This window comes from Gallus gallus, chromosome 20 (genome assembly GCF_016699485.2).
Source record: "Gallus gallus isolate bGalGal1 chromosome 20, bGalGal1.mat.broiler.GRCg7b, whole genome shotgun sequence".
NCBI lineage: Eukaryota > Metazoa > Chordata > Aves > Galliformes > Phasianidae > Gallus > Gallus gallus.
This window is the reverse complement of record NC_052551.1, coordinates 11,531,746-11,552,543: the sequence shown is the minus strand read 5'-3', so window position 1 is coordinate 11,552,543 and position 20,798 is coordinate 11,531,746. Positions and strand designations below refer to the sequence as shown.

Here is a 20,798-nt window from a genome sequence, read left to right as displayed (position 1 = left end):
AGCACGTTGCTATCCATGGCTGAAACTTCTAACAACTCCTGATGTATTTGGTGGCTAGAAAGTGTTACCAAGTTTCATTTGCATGGTGTGAAATGAAGAGTTACACTAAATACATACAGGGGTTATATTGTTTTGGTGTGGAATGAAAGCAGTTGCAACAACTACAAAGGATGAAATGTGTTTGTAGGTCACAATGGATGAAAAGTAGGGATTCTCATGGACAAGAGCAGCTGAAGTGTTGATGTGGTATAAATACTGCAGACATACTGTGCAGACTTCCTTACAGTGTTGAATGTCATCGTTCCCTTTAGTGGTGTTAATTTTAACGCGTGCATCAGTCATTTGCCACTGCGTGTGTTGCCAGCAGTGCCAACAGCCCTTTTATTCCAGATCTTTTTAGCCATTTTCTGTCTTCTTTGGCAAACTGGTTGCCGTTAGGACTTGCTCTAACATAACTGTGTACTGTAATAGTTGGTATCCTTTGAAACATGTTCTACATCAATAGGATTGCTTTTAGTCCCTGCAAACATGGTATCTCCTCCCCAGTCCCATGTATCCCAAGTGCAGTAGCCTAATAAACATTTTTTGTGTGCATATAAGCTATTTTTAACTTGTATCTAAGCGATCAGGTTTTAGGACCTTAAAGCCTTGCTCATCCCGAGCTCCTGCTCCATCGGCACACCCTGCTCCATCTGCTGTGTTACAGAAACAGTTGATGGATTCTTAGGAACTTTAGGAACGTTTAAGAGGAGTGGGTTTGGTGGACCCAAATATTGCTTCTGTACTGCCCTGGCCTAAGGCCCCCAATAAAGCAGTACTTCATCTTAGACCAACCTGTAAATTTAAGTCATTTTATAGAGAGTTTTTTGGTTGATGTTTCCTAGCGTTTACTGTTGAGGAGCTTTAAAACCACTATGCTGACTTTAACCATGCTTTTATTCATGACCAAGTTAGCGCTTCCTAGCGCTTGATGACAGTACCGGCTCGCGGTAGCGTTTCCCCGGTCCGTAACGCTCCTCCGGCCCTGCGCTCATCGCCCTCGTTGCCTTCGGATCTCATTGCGTGCAGAGCCGCTCTCTGGCGCTGCTCGCCCCGTCGGTGTTCCCTTCCCTTATGGTGAGGAGCGCTCCCGGAGCAGCTGAGTCACGGGCGGCCCCGCAGCGCTGCTCCGGGCACTGCCACGCCTGGGGGTCCGAACAGCGCACGTTGCGTGTACAGCCGGCTGGTAACCCGCACCCACTGGAAATGAGCATTTTTGGTGATAACCGAGCCGTGTAGATTATTACTCGCTTTACCTCGCCCCGTCCGTCCCCCGTACGGGTGCACCGAGCGCCCCAGCCCGGCTCCCCGCGGCCCTGCTGCCCCTCCGCCCGCCCCAGCGCGGCAGGAGCCGCCCCCATCCCCGCGCCGGGGCACGCGCCATCCGCAGCCCGTCCCCGCGCCGCTCCGCGCTGCGCCATCCCCGCCCCGCCCCGCCCCCTCCTCCCGCGTCCCCTCCACAGCGCCGTGAGTGCCGCCCGCCGTCCTCCGCCCGGCCCGGCCCCGCTCCGCCGCCCGCAGCGCTGCTCCCTTCGCCGTTTCAGGGCCGCTCGGTGGGGGGTGAGCACAGCGCCCGGGCGCACCGCCCTGCCCGCCCTCCTCTCCTCCCTCCCCCCTTCCTTCCTTCCCCTCCCTCCCTCCCCGGCCCTTCCTCTCTCCGCCTGGTGCCGCCACCGCCGAGGAGGAGGAGGAACATGGCGAAAGCGGAGCAGGTCCTCAGCCTCGAACCGCAACACGAGCTCAAATTCAAAGGTACGCGGCCGCCGCCCTGCGCCGCTCCCCCGCTCCGGCCCCGCGGATCCGCCGCTCGCAGGCCCCGCTCCGGCGGCAGCCATTTTCCGGGGGCCGGGGCTGGGCGCCGCCGCGAAAATGTCCTTCAGCGCCGCGGCCTCTCCCGCATCCCCGGGCGGGGCCGGGCGAAGAGGCGGCTCCCGGCGCGCAGCCCCGCGGGGTCCCCGCCGCCCCGGGCCTCAGCCCCCGCCGCCCGCACCCACCCCGCGCCGCGGGCGGTGCTGCGGGGCCGAGGGCGGCCCGAGGGGAAAGTGCGCGGAGTGGGGTGGGGGGGCGGCCGCCGCCCGCAGGGCCCGGTTCCCGGCAGCGCAGCCCCGCTCTTCCCCCGGGCTGACCTTCCCCGCAGGGCGTGGGCCGCCGCGGCCGCCCGGGCGGGCCTGAAGGAGCGGGAGGGAGGGGGAGAAAGGAACCGCGGGCGTCGGGAGGGGCCTCGGCCTCCGCGGAGGTGTGGTGGAACGAGAAGGTTTTCCAGCTGACGTAGCGCGGGGCCGCTGCCCGGTGAGATCCGGCCCCGAGGCGCTGCGGGACGCGGGATGTGTCGGGGAGCGCGGGGCTGTGGCATCTCCCTCCGGGGAGACCCGCGGGCTCGGCGGCGTTCCCGGCTGCGTTCTTTGTGGTGAGCGCCATAATAACGCTGCGAGCCCCTGAGGTGCGTTCAGTGTGCACGGGCTGCCTGCGCAGAACTCAGGTTTTTTGTTAAATAAAGATTTTGAATGGGTTTGAGTTACTGCTGGCGTTGAAATGCCAGGGTTGTAACCTGACAGATAGTGCTGCTGTAATACAATGCCGAGGGATTACCAGTAAGCATTCGGCAAGTTTATTTATGCTCCCGGAGTCAGAGGTACTCACAGCTTCGTATGGACACCTGGCCAATAGCCTTTATTTAAAAATAGTGATTTATTTGCTGGCGCCTGGTTAAACTACTCATTATCTAAAAGGCTTTCTTGTAATGCTTTACACTTAAGGGAAGTCTCTACCCGGTTTTAGCAATAAATACATCAGGACTAATAGTGCAGAGTGGGCTTATCAAAAAAGCCTGGTAACAAATGCTGGCTGGAATGAATATGTCCTTGTGGTAAGCTGAAGTGTTAGCGTGTTGTTATGGCAGCAGAATCAAACATGCTTAAGAAGTAAACTGTTGTTCCAATATTGTTTATGTTAAGGGCTGATTTTCATCTTATTCTGGATACAAGTAATGTTACTTCCAACCTGAAGGCAGATCCAAGCTCGGGTGGGCAAAACGTGTGTCCTGAGTTGGTGCTGACCAACAGTGAGATTGCGGTTGTGGTCGAGGCTTTGCTTCCAGCGCAGGCAGGTACAGATCCAGGCTGGCTGCTTGTTGTTGGGGTAGTGCTGCTGGGTCAGCCCGCCTGGCCTCTGCCATCGGGAGCCACTGACATTAAATCCACCAACCAGAGGTTTTCTGTGCCCAGCCTTCAGCCAGCAACATATATTCCTTGTAATGTAAAACACAGCTTGACTAGCTGTAAGTAGCAAATGGCTTAGTTTTAATGTGTGCTTAAATATTAATGTTCAGATAGGCTATCTGCAGCATTAAGCCTTCATCTGACTTGGCCATAAATTCTGCCCTACAGCCCTTCCTGACAGGAGTGCTGACCGCTGTCCTTCATTCAGGAAGGACCCATTTGAAGCTTTCACCAAGTAACTTCTGCCCTAAGAAATCCCCGTCCTGCAGTTCGTGATGGCGTATTGCCTGACAGTGTGGCAGCTGTGATTTTCTCACCTTTGTAAATAGTGGCGTTTATTTGCAGAGCATCGCTCTGCACGGAGTGAGCTGATGCGCACTGACAGACGGCGGCGGTGCTGGTGTGCTCCTGCCGCCTTGCTGCCGTGCGTGGAAGGCTCAGGGCAGCAGTGTTGGTGAGGTGAGACCACAGACCGGGTTCCACAACACCAGGAGTGGGGAAAGGCCTTGGTCAGAATGCAGGGGGGTAGAAAAAGCAGACCGTTATCAGCTCTGTTGTTGTTACAGTATGATTGTTAAATGTAAGATCAAAAGGGAGGTGTGACATTGACAGTAGGATGCAGGAATAAGATACTGAAGTGAAGGTTTATTCTATAATGTGTCCCAGTGCAGGACTGCAGCAGTCTCTGTCAGCCAGTGCTTGCAATTAAAAAAGGATTTGAGGACGTTTTCTAAGAATCTTCTGTACCCCTTCATTTGCAGCAATTCTTCTGAGTGTGTTTGGAGCTCTCTTTCAACACACCGCCTTTGTGTCTTTTTGCAGAAACACCAAAGAAGATATTTGTGCCAGAACATTTTTTTCATAGCATGTGAACATGAACAGGGGTTGTCTTTCCTCCCCACCTCCTCCTCCTACGCCATAACACGTGTGCTCCAAAATAGCACCGCCGTGTGCTGAAGCACAGTGACAGGCTGCAGGATGTGCCCCTCCTGGCCGCAGGTCTCTGCTCGTCTCTGTGCTTTTTGATGCCGTTGGTGCTGACTTCCTCTGGTTGGTCAGCAGAGTCCTGCAGCCTGGGTGAGAAAGCGCAGAACCACAGCGCTTTTTGTTCAGGCTTTATTGGTGATGGGCGATGAAAAAAGCTGTATTTGTTCCTTATGCTATTTGTGTTTCCTTTTCTGTTAATCTAGGACTAGAGAGCATCCAACAACCTGCCACGGACTGTAAGTTAGGTTGCAGTGGTCAGGGGCCTGGCCGAAGGAGGCACTGGCTGCAAGCTCAGTTGGGGATGTCCAGCTCTGGCACCTTCTGTGGGGCACATTTTGATAAAATCGCTCCTTCCGGTGCCATGCTTCTGCTGGAGGACGCTGCCTTGTTCCCAGCGGAGCACATCCATCCTTCCAGCAGCGTGGGCCCACCTGGAATAGATTTAATTCCAGCAGGTAGAATACTGTTAGATCGTAACTCATTTTAGAACTTGCCTGGATCTTTAGCTGCTTGAATGCTGCGTTCTTTGCAGCGCAGTGTCGTGACGGAGGTTGGCAGAGGGCTCTCACACCTGAGGTGCCACCGGCGGAGGTTGCTCCCCGCACACGGGGCTTTGCTCCAGGTGAGCTGGGACTAATGACTCAGCACTCGCTGTTGCAGTGCTCCCCAAGTGGCAAGTAGCAGTACTGCCCAGCGCAGGATTCATTCTTTGCTCACCAGCATAAATTGCTGCCTGTTGGAAATGCTGTTTCCTGTTTCCAGTGTGTGATTTTTCCACCTGCATGCGTGCGATACGCCTCTGTGTGACTGTGCGGAAAAGGGCACAACAATAGAGCAGGACAGGCAGTGCTCTCCATGTAGCGCTGGCTGCAGGCCCAGCAGTGCTGCTTCCCCTCCAGGGAGGGCTGTGCTGGGCCCTGCGGCCTTCCTGGAGTGCTGGTTGCAGCCTGGAGCAGCCTGCATGGCACAGACAGGTAGGTGCTGCACCGCAGGAGAGTTTGAGCTCCTTCTTCTTGTACATCTGTATGCCGTAGCCAGGTCTGTGCGTGGCGGTGCAGGTGTGCAGACATTCTGTCAGGCAGATCGTAGAACCACAGGATAGAATCATAGAATGGTCTGGGTTGAAAAGGACCACAATGGTCATGTGGTTTCAACCCGCCTGCTACATACAGGGTCGCCAACCACCAGACCAGGCTGCCCAGAGCCACATCCAGCCTGGCCTTGAATGAGGGTACCGAGCTGAGGCTACTCAGCCCAGCAGTGCATGGGGTGTGCTTGGCCTGGTGCGAATGTGCTATCAGCAGTCTCAGAAGAGAGGCTCAGAACTTCATAGGCACTTCAGTTGGACTGGGCAGCTCCTCTGCCCCCTGCTGCGGCCTGTGTGCATGGGGATCTGACTGTGCTCATCCTGTGCTGGATAAATAGGGATTTCTCATTGCTGCCATCGGAACAGGCTTTGTTTAAGGATGTGAAATACTGACAGTGTAGTGAGAAGCTGCCTCTTTAGTGTAATTAATATGCATCTTTTAAGCTGAGAATTTATGCGGTGTTTCCTTTTAACTGTTAAGAGCCCCTCTGGTGTTCACAGCATAATGGCAGTCAGTGCTTGGGTTTCTGTGCTCTCCAAGGCTGTGCCGATGGCTGTCTGCTCTTCTGCTGGAAAACCTGCTGCCCTCTTCTTTGCCCTATTCCTAATAAAGTCACTGTTAGATCAGATAGGAGTAAACCCTCACATCCTTCTGCATATTTGAATTTAATTACCAAGTTTCACACTTAAAAAGAGAACATAGTATTTCAGTAACAGTCTTCATAAATCTGTGTGAATCTATATTTCATTACTCATTTTCTGGTGATGTTTAAATATTTGCAGTTCATGTTACGCTAGCTATTACTGCAACTTTGGCAAAATTAATAGCTTATTCTAACTATTAAGTGTTCATTATAGTTGGACAGGCTTGCATCTCACTGTATTATTCTAATTTCATATGTATTAATTTGATAATTACTTCATCACTTTCCACAGACTCTTGGAGGAAAAGAGCTGAGGATAAAGGCAAAAGGGGGACATGTGGTGCCTATCTCATGGTGCACCTCATTTTTGCAAAGGTGGAATAAGTTGGAGACAGTGCTTCCTTGTGCTTCCTTAGCTGGCTGGTGCCCTGTGCATGGATGCAGGATACTGTCAGGTCCACAGGGACAGGGTGAGGAGCTGCACAAGAGTGGGCTAGCAAAAGTTTGAACCTTAAAATAGGATGTGCCTTTGGTTAGAGACCCAAGTAAAGATTACTTGAGATGTGTGGAGCGGATGAAGTTTAGCCACATTTTCCATTTAAATTTAATTAATGTATTTAGGTCTCCTAAGACTGCTTTGATTTCTCACAGCCAACTTGAAGGCTTCAGCTAGTGTGGTGTATGGGTTAAGGTCTTCTGTGTTGTTTTGTACTGCGCTGATTCTAAGAACTGCAGTTGAAGTAATGAGCAGTAATGGAAGCAAAATATTACTATTTCTAGGAAGTTCCTTATGTGGTGATAGAGTCAGCACGAACAATTTTTATTTGGAGTATGCTGCTCCCAGGTTGGTGGAGTTTCGCATTTTTAATATGATCAGCTCGTTGCCTTTGTTGTAAGGGGCAATACATTCAGAATTTCCTATTCCTTGGGAACTGGATGTTTGTGCACCCATTTTCAGCTAAGTTTTAATAGGAAGGTCCTGTTACTGTTCTCTTAAGAGGTGACTATTGAAAACTCTTGCACAGTTTCAGCTGTGTAAACACTGCAATGATGCACGAAAAACAAGGCTGCCCAGTTGGTTATTGGAGGTTCCTCAGGGTGGTGGAATGCCTGTCTGGATGGGATGATGGCACGTTCCCCTGTTCATCACTTCAGAAAATGCCTGGTAATAACATTGAGTATGTATATATAAACATAAGGCAGAGAGTGACTGCCTTGAGCCCTGGGAATGTGGCAGTCATGTTGAAATAACAACACAGGTAATGTGTCACAGCAGGTGCAAGTTGACATGTGCATGGCAGCACACTGTCTGCTTCCCAGCTGCTGCCCTGCCTGCGTGCGGTGCCTTATCACCTGGGAAAGAGGAACAGGCAGTCAGAACCTGCACAGGTTTGTCTGATCATTTCTTCTCACTGGAAACGAATTATTGCATCTTCTGTCTTTTCAGGTTGTATAAATTAAAAACTTACAGTAGTCATGCAGTGGTGTATTTATTTTTAAATGGATTAGCTACGTTTGAATGCAAAGCTGAATTTTGCTTAATTGTACTTTAATTCGGCGTTAGGATTGTAAAAATCAGGGTGTAAACCTTCAAATAGATTGTCAGATCTGTTTCGAAACTCATCTGGAAAAGTGGCATCTAAATTAACAACCAGTTTGATGCCAAATCTCTTCTTCTGGCTTTTGAGTCAATATTTATTCAATGTATAAATCCTTTTATACCTGCTTTGTAGACTGAGATCTCTACAGAAGGCAAATAGAATACTTTTTTAGTATGTCTGGGCTGTTGCTGAATTGGAGGACGTGGTCTGCTGGGCCACTTTTTGTAGAGGGGGATTTGTGCCATCAGTGTGGAGCAGCTGTCACAATCTTGCATAGAAAATGTGTGCAAAGCAAATTGCCATTTCCATGTTTAATTCAGTGCAGGGTTAAAGCATACATGGATGGAAGTGACTGAGTGTTTACACTATCCAGGCAGTCCAGACTGAGAGTTGACTGGATGTGTCCTTCCTGTATGACAGCTCTTCTGGAAATTGCTTACCTCCCCTGCAATTCTTCTGGCCTCAAACACATTCCTACAAATTGGGCTCTTCTGCTGCCTGCAGGACTTTATCCCGCATCATTAGAAATACTTTATGAAAATAATCTCTTTGCTGAACTATTTCAGTGTCTAGTTTTCTGAGCTGTAACCAAAGTCCTTCACACCATGGTGCCGTGGATTAAAGATTTCATCGTTCTAAATTGAATCCTGTTTTCTTGGTTGGTTGCCACGAGGGGTGCAGAACAGAGGAGGGGGAGGTTTGCCTGGTGATCCATTTACTTTCAGTGCAGAATGTAAAATCGAGTATGTGTGGGACTCGCTTTGCATCCAGATCTTGTGCTTTCACAAACACCTCTAAAGACTTAATTCGAGTTGGTTGTGCTTTAGAAGACACGTAAAATGACTGTAATTCTTTAATTAAAAAAAAAAAAAAAAGACAAAACAACCACAGAATTTTTTGCTTTCTCTATGACTGCTCTTTTCATCTAACCAGTCATTTCATCCTCCTAGTGCTGCTGCTGTTTCTCATGCAGGAGCCCAGCCCTGCAGCTCTTTGGACTGCCCCTCACCTGCTTGTATTTGCAGCTGTTGAGATCTCTGACTTTCAGTGCATGTTGCATCTTTTCAGAATGTTTGCATATATAATCTTCACTGGTTTGCAGTGGCTCCTCCTGTGGCCTTCCTACATGCTCACCAGACCAGGAACAAAGGTCTAAGGGCAGTCATTTAAATGTTTTTATAGCTATTTTTACGCTGTACTTCTTGATGTCACTCATACATTGATGTAGATAATGCTTATGGGAGCTTAGGTTTGCAGAATGCGATTTCACACGTGTATTGTTCTGTGCCAAACCAAAAAGTATAAACCTTCTTTCCCTTTATTAAGTGCTCCCACTGCTCTGACTGATTTTCTATTTATTTTTTTTTACTCTGATCTTTAAAGCACAGTTAATGGGCTGGTTTTCAGATGGTTCTTCAGAATAGCACCTTGCTAAATTCAGGATTCCTTCTCACTTATAGATGCAGTTGGTATTTCACTGCGTATTTAATTTTTGTGGGTTTGGGTTTTTCAACTTAGTTGGATAAGCTGCGATTCATCGTGCATCCCAAAATCTCTAATTTTGCTCTTTTCTTTTGGTATTTGCAATTCAGTCATAATTCTGCACTTAACATATTTGCATAGCTGCTATGTAAGTTACACATCAGATTTGTCTATTTGAAGAGTATTTATGAGCATAAAATTAGAGTGGTTAAGTTGCTCCTTCCCTACCATTTGAATGTGCATCAGAAATAGAGATTAGTGATTAAATTAGACTCAGCAAAATTGCGTGACAAGAAGTATAAGAAAAAGGGTACTTTGGGGTGGGGCATGGAGGATAAAATGGTGCTGCCTTTTGCCAGGAGATGCTTCCCAGCGCCTTCAGTCTGCAGCCAGCACAGCTCTGGGGCAGTTGCACAGCAAACCATCATGCTGCACTCCACTGCTGCATCCCTGCTGCTCCCCGGAGGCCTGTGCTTTGTTTCAGAGTCCTTTTGATACCAGCTGTGACTGTACGAATGAGGCTCCTAGCTATGCAGAATAACTAGGTGTCTTATTATATGCAGGCCTTAGTATTTCATGTTTATTGAAAGAGATGTGGCTGCTGTTCCACCAAGATGAGTGTGGCCATGTTTTCTGAGCTGTTTTCATACCTGGAGAGAGTTGTTATGCGTGGTATTGGTGAGTGGAATGAACAAGGTAACACAATATGCTTGGCACTCAGTTCTAAAGGGATATGAAAGCACATTTGAAACAGATATACCTCCAAGAGCTAGCCAGCTGCTGTCAGTCTTTTGGTTATTTAATTGTGTGCAGAAACCTGCTTTAAGGTGAGGGTATAGAGTAAATATTTCTTCTTGCATGACTTTGTTGCCAGAGATTTCTGTAAATAATGTTGGAGTCTAATAAAAATCTGAAGAAGTCAGCTGGGGGAAAGAAAACCCCCAGATAACACTGGTCGTAATGTTATGGGAAGGGCTTGGAACCTTGTGAGGCCTGTCAGTTCTTAGAGCTGCGAAGTCAAACTGTTAATAATCCTCTGAGGAACAGGAGAAGACAATAACTACATGGTAATAGATATTTGGAAAATAGTCTTCAGTCTCGTATTTGCTTTTGGACATTCTTTTCTTACTGAATGTGAAGCATGCTATGGCAAAAGTAGGTAGAGTCAGAATAGGCTGGGGAAGGGCCCTGATTAATCCATGCAAATGGAGTAATTTACTGCCAGCCCTGACCTGACTTTGACACCTCGATCACGTAATTTTGCTGGTGTTCTGCATGCCCTTTTTTCCTCCTCTTAGATCATTTTATTGATTACATGTTATCAAAAAAAGAAATAAATAAATTCACAGCGTAAATTATTGCGTGGAGTGTGATTTGGATGGCACTTAAAATAATCTTTTCATCGTGGCTTTCACAGCACAGCAAAAGTGGAAGTGGCCACTTGACTATATTCGCTTTGCTTCGAGGGCTCTTTGGTGAGGATGGTCATAGTAAGGAACAAAAGTGATCCCATAAGGGCACAGCTTTGTAGGGGCTTCTGTATAAAATCCAAGTGAGGACTGAAAAGTTTGTGTAATTTACACGGGGGTGAAGAGCAGCCTGAGTTCTGTCTTAAAAGTAGCGACCAAATTTGGGTTAGCTCTGTCCTTCCAGTGAGTGACTTGTGAAATAAAGATGTTTATGCAACACAGGCACTTCTTGTTTCTTTCTTCAACTTCTTTGATTTCAAAAGTTGCTGATGCTCACTTAATTATGAATGTCTCCAGAGCCAGATGGTGGTGGTGATTAAAACTTGGCATCCAGTGCTTTCTAAAATACTAATCTTCACAAGATCTTCTGTAATTAGGTAAGTATTCTCCTGACTTCACAGAGAGGGAAACTATAAGGGTCCAAACCTGCTTCTGTTTTGGAACTGCTGTCAACTCTTAAGGCTTTTAATAGCAAAAGATCAAGCCCTCGAGTGATTTGTCTAAAGATGAGTAAGGTGGTGTGAGACTTTGATTGGATCTTAGGTCTTTTTGATTCACAGGCACCTGGCTGATAGCTCAAAACACATTGCTTGACATTTCAGCTTTTTTCATTTCAGTATTTATCTTTAAAGGTCACCAACTTCATGTGTAACTTTTGAAATAAATATATAATAAGGCAACACTACACCTGGTATTGAGCCCTCTTGCTGATGTTTAGTTTTGCCACTGGTGTGTTGATTTTAACTATCTCCCTGTTGCTGATAGGCACCACCTGAATAAAGTGGGAAACCCTGGGATGTGGGGCTGGCGTGCATGTGCTTTGTGCTGTGAACAGGTTGAGGGCTGGGGAGGGGGCTTGAGGCATAGTGCTCAGCTCCCACCGTGGTATGTATGCAGAGCACGTGGCTGTGTCAGTAAATGAATTATTGCTCCATGTGGACGTTGCCTAGTTAGGTCACATAGGGTAAGGCTGGGGCTCTTGAGAATAGCACAAAACAATCTAGGTTTCCTTTCTACTGCTCTTCACCATCCTGCTTCTTAAAGATTCCTTGGTTACTGTTCTATGGTTAATTAATCTGTTCAGTGATTAATGGCTTTCTTCTGACACATCAATGGGATTAAACCATGGTGAAATATGTTCTTCTCTCCTGTTGTTGCATAAAGGTTCCAGTTTTGTTTCTAACTGCATCTGGGTACCATGCCTCCTAATACGTGTGTGTGATGCTGAGTTGGAGTGATGGAAACTTATTTAGGGACAGGTGATAAAAGTGCATCTAAGATGTTCTGAGAATGATAGGGGCAGGCTGGTGGGAATTTATTTGCAGTCTTTCTACTCAGTGATTGCCATTTTCACCTGACTTGTCTGCGATTGTATCAAATGGTACTGCAGTGCATTTGCTCTGAAAAATACTAGTTCAGTAATGTCATACTTTTGGGGGGATGCTCAGCGTTAAGCAGATAAGAATTTGCACTAGGTTGAAGTACAAAAGCATGTGCGTTCATTACTTCAAACAACCCTGCCAGCACTTCAAGAGGAAGCGTGACCGCAAAGTGTATGCCTGGATGTGCTCGTTTTAACCTCCTAAGTAGGAGACCTTGTTACCTTAATTTGACATAAGTCTGCTGTGCAGGAGGGTGCAGGTCCCCACTGCCAGTGTCTGAGCACTGCTTGGTCTGGCTGAAAACTGGTTTTCTTTTTTCCCTTCGCCACTGCCTCCTCTCTCACTCCCTGTCTTCTAAGTGGATTAATTTTCAGCCTAAGCAGCTCCTGGCTCAGTTCTTGATGCAGCAGATGAACACTGCTCAAGCAGTTGGTAGAAATGAGAGGTCAGGCCACCTCCCTTTGCAGCAGTGAGATAGAGTGGTGCACAAATAAACTGACCATGGGACTGTGGCCCAACTAATGCTTGCAGTTAACAATAAAGAAGTATTAGTAGTAATATTTGCACATACAGATCTGCAGAGGACTGTATCTGTTTAGTTTGAAATCTGCCAAGCATGTGCCATCCAAGCTCTGCCTCCAGTTTTTACACTAACTTAAAGAAGTAGCATGACATACCAAGTCGTGCTACAACAGTGGTCTTGCTGCACTGGAAATACATGTATATGAGGATAGTTTATTTGCCAGACTAAAGCAAGGAATTTTGGTTAAGGTGAGAACAGTTGTGATACGGATCTGCTCAAAGGGTGTAGCTGTGTAACATGGTTACTGCAAGCAGAGTGGTAAGAAACGTAAAGCAAGCACTGTGCTGACCAAAGAGTTATCAGCTGGGGTTTGCTGTTTCAATTACGTGCACTTCTTTTTATTGCAGTGAGACTTATTTAAAATTTAAATAGCGTTGACATCATGTTCTTTTGACCTAATTCTCAGGCATTTGTATTGTTACTAAAATGATCTGGGGTATTATAATGCAGCGCGCTGCAGAATGACAGTCTTAGGAAAGATTGATACAGCTCTGGTGTTTGAATGGGAAATGGAGCATGGCAAATTCTGAGATAATGCTGTGATCTTCAAATATGAAAGCTTGTGTACGTACCTTCCGGGTGGAAAGCTGCAGCTGTAGCTTGAAACTAGCCCTGATGAAAAGTAACCCCCTGAAAAACCATTATACTTGTTGTTTGTCCTGAATATGACATCTGTGGTGGGTTTGGGTTTGTTGTGTTTTTGTTTTCATTTTAGTGCCTGCTATTTAGTAGATGCCCGCTACTTCATTAACAGAAGTTGACTTTGTTCTAATTGCAAGAGGACATTGGGTCCTTGTGGAATATTCCTCTTCTGGGCTGAACCAGGTGACCTCAGCTGCTGTTCATACATCTTTCAGGAAGCAAAGGCCAATCTCCCATTTCCCGCAGCCAGCCTCCCCTGGAAGGCTGACCCAGGCCTCAGTCCCAGAGCAGCAGGTGCTCGGGGTTCACCTCAGCCCGAGCTGGCAGGCTGCAGTGCTCGCTTCTGGAAGGCAGGCCAAGCAGGCCGATAGTATTTCATTGCTGTGCCCTGATTACCCTGGTTATACTCCATAGTCTATTTCTCCTTCTCTTATGTACTTCAAAACACCTGTAATGACACTTTAATCCTGCACTTGTCTGTTCCTATTTGCTCGGCTCTGCTATTCGAATAGCAGCGCTGTACTGAATATGGGTTTGCTGAAAGCAGATGTCAGCCCTGTGGTGCAGTTGTGCTGGCTGACCTGTGAGACCTGTAATTTGGGGGAAATGTATCTAAAAAACATTCTGTAGCCTAGCAGAGGGAAAAGTCGAGCAGACAAGAAATTATTTCAGTCTGTTGGAAGGTTTTGCTGCCAAGTATTTTGGTATGGTCTATGTTAGCAATAAGTAAATCCATTTGGAAATTATTTTACACATAGAATTATTGTCATATTACTATTACAAACAGCAGCTCTGTGCTGGGGCGCACAAATCCCGCATGCATTCATGGATCAGCCAAGTAAAAACACAGTATTTCCCACAGGAAATCTGTCCTAGCATGCAGACTAGTAAAGCTCTATTGAGGATGCAGCTGCACATGTAGGGCTGCGTGCAGACGAGCCTCCCTCTCTGCTGGAATAGCTCACACTAATTTTTGTAAATGGACGTTCATAATGTTAAGGCATCAAGTAATTTCTTCTGAAATGTTAGACCCAATTAGGTCTACCTTAAAGGTCTGCTACCGTCTTTACATACCTAAATGTTTTGCTGGATTTTTCTGATAGCTGGGTTTGTTTAACTTCTTTAACAGCTCTTGGCTTCTGCTCAGTTATTTTCCAGCAGACGTAAAGAATCTGCCTGCGGAACACAGAAAAAGCTTCGACAGCTGTATTTCATTCTTGTTTGCATCTTGGTATTTCACCAGGCACAGGTTTGGGTCTTTGTCATCGAATCTGAACGTTTTATTGCTTCAGCTTCTTCTCTGCCAGGTTACATTGTGACTGCAGAGCTGGCTTGTTCAGAGAGCAGGCAGAATGATGCCGTGCTGCTGGCTGAGCAGCGTGGTGGTATGGTGGTTTGGTTTTGGTTGGTTGATCTCTGTTTTTAGGTGAAGGTTGCAGGACAGCAATGCCTTGTCGGTTGTGTTCAGTGGCTTCTTAACAGATGAATTTATATGATAAATTTGTAGAAAAGAGAACAGTCTCAGGTGATCTTAAGCCATCCCTGCTGCAACTGAAAACCCGTCTTGTTTTCTCGAGAGAGCAGGGGTTGACCATGCATGTATTTATTATTACTATTAATTATAAAAATGATCGTCATTCACAGTTTTTAAACATTAGGGCTGTCGTGTCTCCAAGGAAAAGAATTGATAGGATTTTTTTGTTGTTTTTTTCTTTTTCAAGTTTACTTTTATTCCTGAGGATAGGTGAAGGCATTTTATTCAGTTATCAGATAACTTCTTTGGTGCAGAAGGCAGCTAATCAAAGAGTGTTTACATTTCTTTAATTTTATTTCTCCGCAATCTGAGTGCAGTCGCACATCCCCTGCCTAATTTATCTGTCTTACAGAAAATCAGTAATGAGCCTTTCCCCTAACCCAGGGGATTTGGATGGTTTCAAGTAGGTAGTGAGCCTATGAGAAGTTATCACTTGTTGTTGCCGAACTTGACAGTGGTCTGATTCTGCCTTTGCTAATGCAGAAATCACTGCCAGTGCTGTCGGCATCCAAGAATTTCCCTGTTTGCACATGGTTATTTCCTGCCTCGGTGAGGCTGGATTTTTTTGTGAAGATCTCTTCTGATGCACCATTTGTTGTAGCCAGAAGGATTATTTAAGAACAAGCACACGTGATGCACAGTGGATGCTCTTCTTGCTGGTTTTGGCACAACCTTTCTAAATAGCAGGTGGAATGCTTCATGGAGGTGCAGCTTACACGTGCAGTTTATGAATGTAAGGTACAGTTTGTGTACTGACGTTTGTAGATTTCAATAGTCTCCCCTGCTCCCTGTCTGTACATAGGTGTGTATGGTTTCTCTGCAAGCCTGGATGATTCAGCAGTTAGAATGGAATAACTGATACAGCAGAGATTTTGGCTTCATTTGAATACCATGTTGTGCTGGCAGCATGTATAAATGATTCCCCCCTTTTTGTTTGCTATTAAAGATGAGCTGTTGTGCTGTGAGCATACAGTCGTGCTCAGCAGCCTCACTACATCCTGGGCTTTGCGTGCATGGTTATCTGTATGTGCCATAGATGGAAGTTGAACATCTAATTATAAGATTTGTGAGCAGAGATTTGTAACCTGCTTAGCCTCTACTTGTCAAGTTCTTTCTGATGCAATCTAAAGTCTGCTTTTGCTCTTCCTCAGGTCCTTTCACAGATGTTGTCACTACGAACCTGAAACTCGGCAACCCTACAGACAGAAATGTGTGCTTCAAAGTTAAGACCACAGCACCACGTAGATACTGTGTAAGGCCTAACAGTGGAATTATTGATGCAGGAACATCAATTAATGTTTCTGGTAAGTCATACAAGCAGTTCTTTGGTAACTGAAAATGGCTCTATCAAATTAATTATTTCTTGGAATGCTTTGCAATACAGAAGTATTGTGTGGAATGCTTGTAAAAGTGGGAGGTTACAATTTCATGGAGGAGCAGCCATTTCATATATCATTACTTCCCTTATTCCTGCTCTACCAGTAATGGGTTTGTTTTGACATCTTGTTTTGAGGGAGGGAGGAGGAATATATAAATAATTTATATGGTTCCATAGCAGCCTTAGCCAGCCTATCCAAGGCGGTGCTGCTGCAGCCCTGCCCTCCCAGTGGGATTATTTTTGTACAGTTAGCTTTTTGCCAGCTTAACTTCCTGAACCGGCTCACTGCAGGATCAAACGAGTGCTTGGACAGGCACATCGAGGGAGGAATAAAACTGGGTGGACTGCAGCCACGCCAACTTATGCTGATAATTGGTTGCCAGACTACCCAATATAACCAACCAGTAAAGAAAACATTTATTTTGAAACCGTGCTTGTTTTGCGTTCCTTGGAGATATAATATGCTTTGGTGCTAGAAACGTCAAGCGACTAAAACTTTGCTATTTCATATGAAAGGTTAATGATTTTCTCTAATGAGTCAGTAGCTCTTCACTTGCCAAAGTTTGGTAATGGAAAAAACAAAGGAGTGGGTTACAGTGAAAGCATAAAGGACTGAGTATTTTTATTGGGTAAAGAACTCTTTCAAAGCATTTCATAGTGGTAGGCTGCAGAAATAAGGTCTGGTTTTTGAGTTACAGGAATGATTTCTGAAGATTTGTTTTTACTATTTTAATCAAATTTTAATATTGCATGATAGAAACAGATGAGTTACTGACCTATGGGAAGATGATCAGAACAGAAGTTACACATGGCAAAATGTATAACCTATCGTTAGTCTCTGACCAAGCTTTTCTGACCTCAATGAATTATTTCTGAGCTATGAGAGTGGATAGTGACAAGGGGGAATGGTTTTGATGTACCTGCATTTGCACACTCACTGACCTTCTCTGTTTGGGTATTCCATTGTGTCCAATTCAGTGTGCCTGTGATTGCAGAATTGTGCCTCACTTGAACTTAATTTCTGGAGCGTGTCACAGTGAGGCAGTAAGCAGTGCCACATGGTACCTATAGCGAGAGGAAGGCATGGCAGTTCTGCTTCAGGAGAAGGCTAGCACGTATGCAGTAAGCTCTGAAATGACTTATATGTAAATGAAAAAGATCTCAAGAGAGGAATTGAAATTTTTAAAACTGGAGAAAATTCCCAAGTAAAGCTGTCTGTCATCTACGCTAGCTACAGGCAAGCATATTAAATGCACTGAAATCAATGAAGCGATAATGAAAATGAGCATGGTTTCTAGCTACAAATTATCTTTATACTATAAAGATGGGGACTCTTTTCATCTCTCAGATGAACTTTCAAAATTAAAAGCTCTTTTCCTTTGTTAGCAAATAGCACGCTTTTTAAAATGTCTTCTTGATCTCAACATTTTTTTCTTAAACTTCTGCTTACAGTGACCCTTTGCTGTGCGTGCTGTGTGAACCTGTATCTTATATGCTTTTCCAGCCCCATTCTTCCCAGCAGCATGCCAAACAGAATATTGCCAAAGCTCACAAAGCTTTGAAAAAACTTTCCTTTTTTTTATGGATAACTTTTATTGTAGTGATTTGTGATTTATGATTCAGTTTTGCAAATGACTTTGGTGTATTTAATCACAGAGCTTACATTTTTTGTTTTACTTACTTTCATGCTTCTCTTTACCTAGTCATGGTAATAAACTGTGCTAAATTACCAGCCCTTCTATTAACATTACATATTAAATGCAGGCAGTTTGCATAAATTGTTCTTCAGGTGGCACATAAGGTAGATTTATAGGTAGGTATGTTGCAGAATTCTGGACTTATAGATGTTAATTCTTCATTTTCTAACCCATTCTAAATAGAAGCTGCTGTCGTCTCGTTTTGTGGTTGAATTTCTATTTAGTAAAGTTGTATACACTGTGGTCTTGGTAGCTTCTTTAAACCATGCATGGGACTTAATTTTGGTACTGAAGGTTTCAGCATCATTGACAGTGATCAGCAGAAAGGATCTTTTGGATATCGGGAATCGAAAGGGGAGCTTTCATTAACTTACAGATCAGTTATTTTCACATTCTTGGAAAGGGAGGAGATGTGTTTAACCTCTCCCTTGGAGAAATACTACTCAAGAACAGAGGGATGATTTGGGATTTAATAAACTGAAATATAAATAGAAGATCTTTCTTTGAATCAGTTATTCTTCAGTCACATAATTCAAGACTCACGCAAGGCATCAAAACAGGGTTTGAATTATTCTAAACCTATGACAATACTACTCATGAGAAGTTATTAGAATATGGCTAATTCAATAATAACTTCTGAACTCTTAAACTAATCGGGCTGTGTTTACTCTATGTAGTCTGCTGTCTTGAGAGCTGCTGACTGACTTTAACACAGTAGCAGTGTATTAAGAGTGCACCTCCTGCCTGCAAAAAATAATTGGTGCTAAAGTACAACAGTGTGAAGGTTTATTTGTTTCTTAGAGTATTACTGATGGTTGGGTTCGGGGCAGCCTGCATCTTCCTTTGCACCATAGCAGCTGAGTGCCTTTCTTACATACAGTTCCACAGGAGTGTCCTATTTTGGTTGGAGTTCGTGAGAAGGTATTCTGTCCTTAGAGGCTGCTGTCAGAACATTATTCCATGCTAGTGTCTTGGCTCATTTCACACACATAAAACACTAGAAAAGCAAAGCTTTCATTATTCTTCTGAAGTGTCAGGCACTGGCTTCTTTTGCCCTATCACAGCTGCTCCTAAATACCAGCATTTAAGTCTCTGTCAGCACACGCTGCTTGCTGCAATGTCAGGTTTGTAGCCCATGTTTTCACCTGTTATATAATGGCGTGTAATTTTAACAGCTGAGTTTATGTAACTGTCAGGAAGTGTATGTGTGCTGTCACCCTGTTTGATTGCATTTGGTCGTAAGTACTTGGCAAAGAAGGCTATTTGCACCCATTCTGTTTTTGTTAAGCATGTCTTATTTGAACAAAGACAGCTGATTTTGTGTCTTCCAAGAGGTTGAAATCTAAATAAAAGATACAAATGAATTCCAGAGGAAGAGTGAGAAACTAGAAGCAGGTGCTGATGTCTGCAGCTAGGTGTACAATGGGAGAGATGAAGGATGCATGGTGTGCCCTGCTGCACAGAGCAGCCGAAGCACGCTCCTGGACATGGGGAGAGCTGAAGTGATCCTTCTGTTGTCAGTTACCCTGCAGGGGGTGGGGATTAATCTTTTGTTACCTGACTAGGAAGAGGTGGGTTGTGTTTCCTTCAGGACAGAGCTGCCCACAGCAGTTCTGCCCCTTCTCAGCCACCAGCCATGTGCTGTCCCTGGCTGCATGCCGCTCCCCCGGGTCTCAATGGCCAACACAGCGAGTGCTGAGCTTGGGCTTGGTCTGACCCACTTGCTTTGCAGGAGTCTATCTTGATCTTCAGGATTCAGCAACTGTTAGTGTTATTGAAATAGCTGCAGAAAGAACAATGTAAATGAGGAACCAGCCACGTGCTGCCATGGCTTCTGTTGACGTGAGGATCCATTGTTCGCCTCCCGCAGCGCTGATCAAAGTGCGCCCTGATGTAGCTTAGTCCACATTGCTGGTGGCATTTCTCTGTAAAGGTGAGATGTGTGGAAGTTTTGATCTTGCCAGACCATAGAGAATTCCATACAACACCATATAGGAAACCCATTAATAAAGGTAGAAAAAAGACAGTAAGACACTCACAGACCAAGGAGTCTGCATAAAAGTAAACAATGCTGCGGTGGAGGTATGGCTTTCAAATGATAATAGAAATTGCTAGTATTTGGTATTAATCTTGTTAAATGCTTTTGTAAGCAGTTCTGGCTCAAAAAGAGCACACTAAAAACCCTTACAATGATGTAAAATTCAGAGGCTGAAGATATGCAGCCAGAACTGTGTGTCCTTGAAGACTTCAGTAGGAGAAACAGGATGAGTTTTGTCATAAGAACTGCAGAATCGTGTACTTGGATTTCTTCAATTGCAAGTATTCTGAACAGAATAAGTGATGTTAGAATATTGTAGCTGATCAGAGATGACCAATTTGCTGACATCATGTGGCTGTGAATAGGGCAAACGCAGGATGTGCAAACAAACTAGGTAATGGAGAAGATAAGAGAGTAAATGTTGTCACTAATAAAATTTCATGGTTGTATACACAGAGTAACTCATACAGAGGAATTCAAGCCAGAACAGGTGCAGAGAATGAATGGGGGCCCTGACTCAGAGAGGATAGACCAAGTCTGGCTTGTTTAGTTTACCAGGAGGCCAAGAGTTACTGTGATTGATGTCTTGGAATGCTACAAGTAAAGGACTCTTCCACTTCTTTGATATTGAAGCGTAAGCGCAGTGTTGGTCCAAGACCAAGTGAACAGGCCATTAATAAATTTAGATGGAAACCAGAGGAAGGCTGTTGATGATCTGAGCAGGGAGGCTTTTCCTTTCCTGCTCTTGGAAGGGAAGGTTGGATCCTTGCAGGCTTTTACCACAGTTTTGCTTAACATCTTCCCTGCCTCAGGTCTCCCCTGCCTTTAATATTGTTATTAACTTCACCATTAGCTGATCACCAACTCTGCTTCGCTGTCTGCAGATCCTTGCATATCAAACATGGGATACAGTGGGAACGTGTGAGAAGACTGGTGTCTGTTTGTTTGAAATGTGTCAGAATGGGATGTATGTGAGGTTGGGCCTTCAGGTGAATTTTGAGAGGTGACGTGGCTTGC

General features: G+C 45.3%; 1 protein-coding gene and 1 long non-coding RNA gene across 7 annotated transcripts in view; one reads left to right on the top strand and one right to left on the bottom strand.

Annotated features, from left to right (window-relative positions):
- Positions 1-918: 918 nt before the first annotated feature.
- Positions 919-2,384, bottom strand: LOC112530116. The gene is made up of 2 exons (XR_003071419.2): positions 2,166-2,384; positions 919-1,239 (listed from the first exon to the last, which is right to left on the bottom strand). It is a non-coding gene; the product is annotated as an uncharacterized LOC112530116 (long non-coding RNA).
- The window catches only part of VAPB (VAMP associated protein B and C), a 33,610-nt gene continuing 14,502 nt past the window's right edge, over positions 1,691-20,798 (top strand). For 5 of the 6 annotated variants that reach the window (XR_005841104.2, XR_001469562.4, XR_005841103.2 and 2 more), the window contains exons 1-2: positions 1,691-1,791; positions 15,820-15,972. Coding sequence is in view for 1 of the 6 variants with exons in the window: in NM_001006296.2 (NP_001006296.2) it covers positions 1,734-1,791; positions 15,820-15,972 (211 nt within the window). In the remaining 5 variants the exon portion in view is untranslated. The remainder of the gene's footprint in view (positions 1,792-15,819; positions 15,973-20,798) is intronic. The other variant, NM_001006296.2, reaches the window with a different exon arrangement.